Consider the following 10,867-nt stretch of genomic DNA (forward strand, 5'->3'; position numbering starts at 1 on the left):
TATGCGTGCCTCAACTCAGACTATTTCTACTCCTTTCCTCATCTACTTTTTATTTATTATTGTTATTGTAATTGTTGATCTTTGATTAATATTCATTGTTTTAGTTATATGTCTTAGTATTATTATTGATTTAATAATTATTATTATATTATTTAATATTTTTATTATTAATAGTATTGTTTGAGTAATCATTTTCTAACACAAACCACCCTAAAACATATGGAAAAGAAAGAAAAAGTGAATGAGAGGTTCATAACATCTATGAAAAAGAGATGAGTAAAAATGGCAACCAAAAAACAACCCTAAAATCTATACCCTTATATTGATCCAGGCTTGGACTACCAAAAACTTAATCAAAAACTAGGATAAAAAGTATCAAATTTTTTCAAGCCTACATACATATGCATGGTAGAATACAAATTTTCTAATGTGGTGGTGGTGATTCTGGGTGTGGTTTGTTGGCGGTGATTTTAGTGTGATGGTGGTTGTAGTGTTGGTGGTGGTGGTGGCAACGACAATGGTGGTGGTGGTGGTGGTGGCAGTGGTAGTGGTAGTGACAGTGGTAGTGGTGGAAGTGGTGAAAGATCTTGAAATGAAAGGTGAGACTAAATTAAACCAATTTAACTGAAATATGGATTAAATTGAACAAATTTAACTAAAATAAACACTTATTTAAACAAACCACAACTAGTCACAATATGAACGATGTCATATCATGTGAACAGTGTCAGCCTATACACCATGTCTGTATCAAATTACAATGTCAACGAAAATGACGAACTAAACATAGTTTAACAAATCGGATATCAAATTGAACAAACTAAACCAAAACAGATATCAAAATAGTATTTAAACTTTTTTTTTTCTTAATAAGATATTGAATGTTGGCATTGATGGTCGCCTATTAATATTACATTAATTTAGTAAAAAAATATGAAAAATGATTCTTTAAGTATTAGTTTTAAGAGTGTCAACGTACATCACATGGACTCGTATTTTTTTACATTGCAAATCATGCGGAATCTTTTCTCCACTTTCATACTGTCTCAAAAATAACAATTATTTTACAACCACAAAAACATTAAATATTAATGATGTGACAAGCTGTTGAAATAAGTGGTAGTATTATTATAAAAGATATTTTTTATAAGCTTTTTCTTAAAAGTTTTAGAAATAAATAATCCTTTTATAAGTAAAAAAATAATTATAAATTAAAATTAGTGTATACATAAGGTAGTTTATAAAAGTTAATATATTTTTTAAAACTCATAAATTAATTTTAGTTTATTAAAAGTAGTTTATTTCTCTTAAAGACGCTTACTTAAAACTCGTCTAAATACCAAATGACCAATTATTAGTTTATAATTAGTAATGGGCTGCAATATGTTTGATGGACCAAACCATATGAGGGTGCTAAATATTCACGTTCAATATTTGTTCGAATGGAGAAAAGGATCAAAATTTGAATTATTTATTTTATTTTTTTTAAATGTTTGCTCTTATTTTTATCGTATAAAAATCATCCATGTTTTTCTTGTATGCATCTATCTTAACCATAAATCACTAATCTCATAGATATACCAAGACAATTATTTTAATTTAATCAATACTCTCAAGTTAAACCTTGAATATGAAGGGATTATATAAAACATTTAGAATAGTTTACCATCAATACTACAATAGTTCTACATTACTCAACATGATTATTTCTCGGCTAAGATATTATAGTCTCTTAACCAAAAAAATGCTCGAGAAAAATGCAAATACATTGATAACAATAAGAAATTCTATAGTTAAACGCCGACACCTTTTAATATGCACGAAACACGAATTCTCATTTTAATAGAAGAATACAGAAAGTAAATAAATAAAATTGAGAAATAAACATGTATACACGTTCAATGAGTTTTTGATACATCCATGTCCATGTTCCTCAATTTTGGATTACATATATTACAATATGGTTACTCATTTCCCCGTATGACGTCAGCTTTACCATAAACCGGAGTAACAAGTCCAAGAATCACAAAGCCACCTAAAATGACTATCAAAATGCCTAAAGAATTGATCAGAAGTGATTCATTGGAATAGCGTGATATGATATTGTTGACCTGAAGGAATGTAGCTTTTTCCAAAATACCAGTAGCAGTTGTGGCTATGGCCAAGGCATAGATATACATACCAAAGAAAACATGCCATGGCAGTAAGGTTGCTCTTCTATTTCTTGACCCTCCGGGGTACCAAAATGTTGCAAACCCACAAGCCCACTGATTAATATTGTACCAAATAATTAGATACAACCAAATGATACAATCCAACTTCCAAAAAACACTTACAAAAGATAAAAAAAACTAACTTTAACTATGCATATAAGCTAATTTTAGTTTATGGAAGAAGTTTAGTTGATTGTTCTTTCTTATTTTTGTCTTAAATATAAGTACTAATGGAGATGTTTAACCAACAAGGTTTAGAACAACTTGTAAGATGAAGTGTAGCTATCATACCTGGATGAAGAACAGGAAAAAGCAGGCAAGGCCCAACCACGAATGGAGGCTGTAGAAGTTGTCAATGCCCTTGTCAACGTGAAACTTCCAAGCAGCCCAGATACCGATCAAGCTCAAAATGAGAGCAACAAACTGTAATGTGAGATGAACTGATTTTTTGAAGCTTTTAGTTCCAGATAGAGTCTTGTATGCAAGCATCCCTGCAAATTGCCATAGTGAATAAAAGGTAGTTCTAACATGAAAGTATTTATAAACAATCAAGGGTTGGTAAGAAGAAACATTGTATTGAATTTAAAGACAACAAGTTCCTTTGACTTGGGAAGTTACATTTTCATAAAAAGTTAATACGAGCATGTTGAAGGTACTAGCCAGCTCAAGTTTGCTATCCTTTACAATCTACCACAATAAAACACCAACATTTTAATTCTAATTTGGCCTCTGAAGTTTCATTTTAGATACCAAATGTAATCAAGACATATGATGGAAACAATGTTTTATAACACTCAGTAGCACCACAAGCATGTCAAATGATAGGGGATAACTAACCATAAGATAAACTTTGTAAACTAAGTGGAAAACACCATATTCCTAGGACAACAATGATTGATATTAATCTACATTCAGATCAGGACAGAAATCATACATGGAGATAAAACATACATCAAATCTTATTTGAACTTATGTATTTCTTTAGAGGATCGCAAACAATATCCTACAAAATGGAAACTTACAACTAGTTGATAATAAATTTATACAAAGCACGTATACTCCAAAATATGGCAAAGTATCGGTATCCTCCTATCCAATACCAATACTTATAGATATGTATCCAACATATATCCTCCTTTTTGGCTTCTTTGAATTTTACTGACTAATATGTTTGGATCAAACACGTTGAATAAGACTTCAATCACATATACTTCTATTTTTCCCTCTGTATCCTTAAACCTATAGCAAACAGTAGGCAATTATATAGAACCAAGACTCCTAGATGCTTTTATATCTAACCCTGGATCTTGGAAATGATCACACGTATTGCTTTTGTAAATCGTGATCGTCAACTGCTGACAGAAATGATAGAATTATGTATTGATGAGAAATGGTCAACACTTAAAAATATTGTGTATCCATTTAAAAGTATTTTTCAAAATTTATGCTCTCATTTAACATATCGATGTAATATTATATCTTACACTTTTATAGTTTTCGCATCCTTGTATCAATGTCATATGGTACTCATGTTGAATCAAGTACTCAGGCTTCACAGAATGTAAACAAGAATAAAGATCATAGAATGCTTCACCTCCTAAAATACTCTAACCATTGAGAAACATTGTGAATCAACAACCTAACTAGTACCATGGTGCCAAAAGACTCCTCACTGTGCAACAATTTACGCGAGAGTGTATTCTTCATTCAAGGACTACAGTTTTACCTATGTAAATTTTCTTTTTCAAGTTGACTAATGTTTTCATATACCAAGTATTATGTTTTTTTCTTCCTAATTTATCATCAAATCAATTACCCTCTCTTATTCAAAACAATGCATTTATGTTGAAAAAAACCGAGACTATTTCAGTAAAATGGTTTCAAACAGGGTTATATTTCTTATTCTCCTTAATATGGGTGAGAAAACCTTAAACTACAATCATCTGGAACAGAGGAAGTGTATGCAAAAGGATTGTTTCCATATTCGAGCCATGACCAGCTTCATCATGAATGAGTGAATCAACAATCATGAATAGCACCATACGTAAATGGACAAATGAGTTTCTGTTATCAATGTTTGCATTACGCAAATACAAAGACACCAAAATTTGATTTTAATACAAAGATCTAATAACAACTCTCCAATGCAACTGAAATATGATCAGTGACCACAAAATGTTTCAGAGTGACCAATATGCATCAAATGATGTACCAGTGAGATACTTAAGAAAAGTAAAAAATATAAGAAACATTTACCTTCCCCATTGATTAGAACAAGCCCAATCACCATCAACACTGGATGAACCTACATTGGAAAAACCAAGCCAAGACAACAAAGCTAAAAAAATCAAACAAACATGGACCTAAAACAAAGTGATCAAAAGAAGAAGTCAACAAGACAAAACAATATTCACAATCAAAAACTAAAACCACTCCACCCTTTTCAGTTTCTCGTTCAAAATCAAATTCCCCACAACAGAAAAACGAAAAGATTGAGCAAATCCCGCATACCCATCACCCAAAAATGAAAAGAGAAGGCCGTGAAGAGGGATAGTTACGTTAAAGATGAGATCTTTGTTGTCAGAGACGAGGGCGAGGCCACCCCGAAAATGGAGAGCCCATGTGAGGAGAAGAACGGTGACGGCAACGCCGACCACCCTGACCACCGTGAAGATCGGAAAACTTACCACGGGGAGAGTCGCCATTGGGATCTTTATAGAGAGAAAAGGAAGAGACACAAGAGGGAAATGAAAGAAAGGTGAAAGGATATACAAAATGAAAATGGTGTAGCTTTGTACAGTGAGATCAGTTTCTTCCTACACCAGAAACAAACAACTTTGACATTCTAAATTAAAATTATGAATTTCATTTAGGTTTAATTAGTAAGAATTTTCTCAACAATTTATCTTTTTAGTGATAATGAAAAAATATCTTTATATAATAATTCATTTATATCGCAAATTGCTAAGATGTAATTATTATAAAAGTCAATAAATATAATTTAATTTTGTAAAATATGTTTAGTGGCAAATTGGCAATTACGAAATAGTAAGTTTTAGAGTTAGTTTATAGTGAGAGTGTTAAAATAGTACAAGCCGATACTTTGCGGAGTTTAATAACTATGAAATAGTTTTAACATAATAATTAATTAAAATTTTATTATTAATGTAATTTTAAATAATTATTGTAAAAATCAACAAAGTTTCATTTCATTATAATTTCTTTTTGGCATGATAATGAATAACTTATTTTCTCTACTTTATAACGAATTTTGGAAATTTAAGATTTAACTGAAAATTTGCATGACCCAAACCTAATACTACAAAAAAATGTTTAAATATGTTTTACCTTTTGTTTTCTAAGAATTATCATTTCCATCCTCGATCCCTTAAAAACGTTTAATAAAATAAATAATTTCATACTATCTTAATAACTACCTTAGTTTTTTCAATTATTATTGGATAAGTAATAGTGTATTAAAGTTTTAAGTTTCAAATTTTAATACAAGAAATGTTTTAGTTTTTAATCCAGAGCAAATTAAAGCAATTAAAACTGTTGGAAATTTTTGGAAGAATAACATGTACATTATATATATATATATATATAAAAGAGATTCACCTTTTCTTATATATTTTATTTTCTAACTTTATTCTTAAAAAGAAATTATTTTTAGAATTTTTAATTTTTAAGTGATATTTTTTAAATTTTAATTATTTTAATTATTTTTAAAAAATTTAACTATTTTTTTAAACTAAAAACAACTATTTTATCAATACTATTTGTTTAATTTAACTGGTTTTTTAATTGTTTTTGAATTAATATTTTTAAACTAAAATAATTATCTATAATAAAAAATTACTATAAAATTAATAAAAGTTATCTATTATAAATTTGCAAACATTATTTATATTTAATTTTATAATTATAATATTATTATTTGAATATATATATATATATATATATATATATATAATATTTACTTAAATAAACATTTTATTATATTAAATACAAATGTAAGACAAAAAAATTAAAATGAATATAAAAATTATTTTAAATAGAAAAGTTAAATACAATACTTATATATAATTTATTACCGTTAATAACTACTTAAAAATTACACCAATTGTAGTTCTTAATTAATTGATCTAGTAATTTACAAAAAAAGTCTAAGAATATTCAAAACTTTTTCGACAATTATTGGTAATACTTGATGGAAAAAATAAAATGATTCCATTACAGAGAGTGTTGTCATGTTATATAGAAATATTCCATGGTTTAAGTAATATACTTAAACCTTCTATTCGTTCATTCCATGATTGAATTAGAAGTTTCTAAAGGGGGAAAAGTTACATTCAATATTTTTTTTAAATAATAGATTTTTAATAAATAGTATAGGTGTAAATGATTTTTAAACTCATTCAATTATAAAACAATACTATATAAAGATATTTATTTTTTGTTCTAATTATCTTTAAGTTATATTATTAGCGACAACGTTTTATAATATGATATTGTAAAAAAATTATAACAAGAATGATGAAAATTAACATCAAATAGTTGATGAACTCGTTTATAAAAGGAATATTCTGAAAAATTTAGAAACGAGTTTTTAAAAGTTTGGGAAGAGTTAAAAGGTACGAACTAATCCACTAAATAAAAATTATTTATTTATCAATTATTTTATATAAAATATTTATTAATTCTTTTAGGTTAAATTATTCTTTTGGTCTTTGTATTTATTAAGTAGTGTGAAATTAGTCCTTCAGATTTTTTTTTTTGTTTAGATTTGGTTCTTGCTTTTTTTTTTAAATATTCAATTTGGGGTTGGTGTTAGTTTGACCAAACAATACATTTAATTGAATTTTTTGAATTATTTGTGAATTTTTTGTGAATTTTTTATTTTATACCTATCACCTCACAATTGTGTCACATGTCAACATAATTCAATTTGATCATATGTTTGCTTTTAGTTTCAATTTAATCTTAATTTTTGTAAAAAAAAATAGAGCAATATTGTTCCTCTTCATATGATGATATTCTTATTAAAATTAACATTTTTAATAAATATTTCTAGAAATATTTTTAAATTAACTTTAACTTTGTTTAATAATAAAACTAAAAACAAAAAGTTTGTTTAATAATTGTTCCTGCAGAGAACAAATAAGATAAGTTAGGCACAAGCGTCACCTTACCATGTAGTCCGCTATCTCTTCGGTTGGCCTCTTTCTGGTCGATACATGTCAGCTTGAACCCATGAGGGGTTACCTGTAGAAGAGTCTCTGAAGCTCAAGTAAGTCAAAGCTCTCAGAGAGTCAAATCAGTGATTAATGAATGCGTACCTTCAATTGATGGGGTCCACGTGTATTTATAGAGCATTTAATGATGTTTGACCACTTCATGGGTTGGGCCTTGACTTGGGCTCTAGCTTGGGCTATGAGTGGGCCTGGGCCCTAACCCAGGCCCTTAAGGTTTATTGAACGCGGGGGCTTCTATCATACTGAGTCCATTGGAGTGGTCGGCCTAGGCTCTAATCTTACCGGATATGCTGGAGTAGTCGGTCTAGGCTGGCTACTTGTCTTGATGGCTTATGTTGGTGATATGAGATGCAGGTTGTTCCTTTAGATGTTTAGTTTAGGTTAAAACCAGTACAAGTTTAGGCTAACTCGGCCTAGGCTGGAAACTTGGCTGCCTTAATATACACATTGTTTACTTATTTGGTCGAGTTTGGCTAGGTGTGGTACACTAGTCCCCTAGCCTTGTCCGATATGAGTTGTCGGTCAAGGGTGATATGTGTTGGTATGCTAGCGGAACCGGCTAGGTGTGGTACACCAGTCCCCCAGCCTTTAAGTGTGGTGAACAATGTTAAGGCTAAAAGGTGGTAACCGTCAGAGGGTAGGTGAAGAGGCGTCAGTGGTCAAATCGAAAAAGTTTTGGCGCCGTCATTTTGAAGTGTCATATCCTTTGCAATGATGGTGTCAATTGGTCTGGGGTATGATTTTGGCGGGAAGAGTTTCGTCGTTTGGGATCATGGACTATAAATATGGGTTTGCAAACAGATGAGGGGCTACTTGTTTCATTTGTGAGTTCTGAATTCAGAGATCTTGTGCGCGTAAAACTGTCCGACTAGTCCTCAATTTCGACCGACATCTTCTCGTAAAAAATGAAACCAGGTATGTCTAGTAGTGGTAGCGTGTCTACGTCTAGTAGTAGTGAAAGTACCGAGTTAGATAGAAGTAAGGATAGGCAACTTGGCAGAGAGGGTACGAGTTCTGGAGTTGTTACGAGCAAGATGTTAATGGAGGTTGTGAGGGAGGTTCGAGAGGATCCCCCCGAAGAGTTGGAGGAGAGCAACTGGTCGGCGAAAGGCGGCTATGGGTGGGTTGTTGCTGATGTTCGTAATCAATCATCTTTATTCAGATGGTCTCGTCTGTTGAACTCTTGGCTGAACTGCACACCCGTCATCTCCAAGGGTGTCAGTGGAGACATTGTTTCGCTAGAGAGGGTGAGTGTCGTCGACTGGGTATGCCATGGACAGGAGGGGGCTACCGAGAAGTTCTTCTACATGTATATGTGCCATTTTTCTCAACTTCATGTGCGACTACCCTTAGACGATTTCACTATGGGTGTGTTGCGGGCGTTGAATGTGGCACCTACCCAGCTACATCCTAATAGTTGGGCCTACTTGCAAGCTTTCCGCATTCTGTGCAAGTCCTTATATTTGGAGCCCACTCCCTATGCTTTCTTATATTTTTACGACACCAGACCTCGACGGCCGGCTACTTGGCTCTCTTTGATTAGTCGCCCCAGCATCAGCAAACTGGATGCTTTCTCCCAGTCTTTCAAGCATTTCAAAGATGGGTACTTCAAGGTCATCGTCAAGGAAGGAGGAAACGCTTATTTTTTGAACGCAGACGGAAGTCCCAAGTTCTCTTTGAGTTGGACAAACAACCCTTCTCGGTATAAGGATATGGGGATGGATGAATTGTCGATTGGTGATAAGGAGGTTGTGGAGACCTTGTTGAAGTTTGTCGATAAGTTGCCCACTAAGGGCCTAGTTAGGGTTTATAATTCGGTGCACCCGATAATAGATATCGAAGGTATCTATTTATTACTTAAGCTGTGTTAATAATACTAAGTTGTTTTGATCCGAGTTGTGATGTATCATTGTAGGGCATATGGCGCAGTCTGGAAAGAAGAATCTGGCGCTCTTTCAAACGTTGAGGAAGGAAATGGCCGCTAAGGCCAAGGCGGCTGGGAAAGCTGATGTTCCCAACTTACAAGAGTCGGTGGTGGAGGTGCACGTGCACGGCGGGACGAAAAGGAAGGCTGAGCTTCCGCCTCGACCCGGGAAGGGAAAAGATGTGAAGAAGATAAGGGCGGCTCTGCTTGGAACGGCTAGCGGGGCGGGGTCAGCTAGCGGAGAGAAGGGGCCGGAAGCGCGGTTGATTGAGTTGCCGGAGATATCCGTGAGGAAGGATATTTCCATCACCCTCCCGGATACCGTTGTAAATTCTATTGACAACATGGACGCGGAGCACATTGTGAGAATAATGGTCGAGTTTGGGAGCAAGGCTTTAGTTCTGAGCCGGCGTGTAGGGTCGCTGTATAGGAGGGAAGTGAAGGAGGTGGGGGAGTTGCAGGGTAAGGTGGATAAACTAGAGGAGGAGAAGGCTGCTTTGGAAAAGGCAAAAGAAGGCTGGGAAGCGGAGAGGAAAAGGTTGGCAACATGGAGGGTGCATTGCTTGGACTCTGAGGAGAAGCTGAACAAACGTATAGGGGAGTTGGAGGAGGACTATGATGATTTGAAGGAGAAGTATGATGGAGTTGTTGGTGAGCTTGATGATTTGAAGAACAACATTATTCAGGAGCACATCAATGGTTTTGAGAAGGGGTTGCGGCAGACGGCCTTTTTCCATCAAGATGTGGACGTCACGGATTCAAAGTTCGATGTGAATAAGGACATTGTTGACGGAAAGTTGGTGAAGGAGGACGAGAGCAGTGCAGATGAGGAGGTGGAGGAGAAGGTGGAGGAGAAGGCGGCAGAGGAGGAGAAGAAGGTGGATGATGCTGCGGAGGTGGCCCGTGATTCAGCAGAATAGGACATCGATTTTTTAATGATTTAAAAGTATTATTGAGCCTATGTCTGTAATAACTGGTACATTATGTTCATTGCGTTGGTACATTTCTTTGCGTTTATGCTTAATGTGATTAATTTCTGTATGTTATTGTGTATACCGGGTTTTGATGATTTGTGGTGTATGTTATGTATGGCGTAATCGATTGTATGTCAAGGGTGTTCGACCCAGGCCGCTTACTTGTGGTAAGGGTGGGGATCTTAAACGAATAAAGCACAAGTTAAGGGTGTTCGACCCAGGCCGCTTACTTGTGGTAAGGGTGGGGAACTTAAACGAATAAAGCACAAGTTAAGGGTGTTCGACCCAAGCCACTTACTTGTGGTAAGGGTGGGTGATGAGTTCAAATTTTTGCCCTCATTTAATATTTAAATTTGGGGATTTAATTGAATTTTCTGTGCTTAAAGATTGATTTAATTAGAATTTGTGATTATTGGATTTATTGAGTAAGTTTGGTAAAAGTGGCGTAAAAATTGATTTTAGTTGCATAAAATATTATTGCATATTCTAACGTTTGTTAAT

General features: G+C 33.5%; 1 protein-coding gene across 1 annotated transcript; it reads right to left on the reverse strand.

Moving 5' to 3' along the window:
• Positions 1-1,873: 1,873 nt before the first annotated feature.
• CYB-1 (cytochrome B561-1) lies at positions 1,874-5,047 on the reverse strand. The gene is made up of 4 exons (XM_085672222.1): positions 4,772-5,047; positions 4,470-4,518; positions 2,505-2,704; positions 1,874-2,267 (listed from the first exon to the last, which is right to left on the reverse strand). Exons 1-4 carry the CDS (start codon positions 4,916-4,918, stop codon positions 1,965-1,967), a joined length of 699 nt encoding a protein of 232 aa, XP_085528348.1. The 5' UTR covers positions 4,919-5,047; the 3' UTR covers positions 1,874-1,964.
• Between the last annotated feature and the right edge of the window lie 5,820 nt (positions 5,048-10,867).

Source organism: Vigna unguiculata, chromosome 4, assembly GCF_037176805.1.
Source record: "Vigna unguiculata cultivar grain cowpea cultivar isolate G323 ecotype 2 chromosome 4, ASM3717680v1, whole genome shotgun sequence".
NCBI lineage: Eukaryota > Viridiplantae > Streptophyta > Magnoliopsida > Fabales > Fabaceae > Vigna > Vigna unguiculata.

Coding starts and splice junctions, on each gene's coding strand:
- CYB-1 (XM_085672222.1), bottom strand. CDS start 4,918: ATGGCGACTCTCCCCGTGGTAAGTTTTCCGATCTTCACGGTGGTCAGG. Junction 4,519..4,771: donor ACAAAGATCTCATCTTTAAC/GTAACTATCCCT, acceptor TTTCCAATGTAG/GTTCATCCAGTGTTGATGGT. Junction 2,268..2,504: donor TTTTCCTGTTCTTCATCCAG/GTATGATAGCTA, acceptor AATATTAATCAG/TGGGCTTGTGGGTTTGCAAC.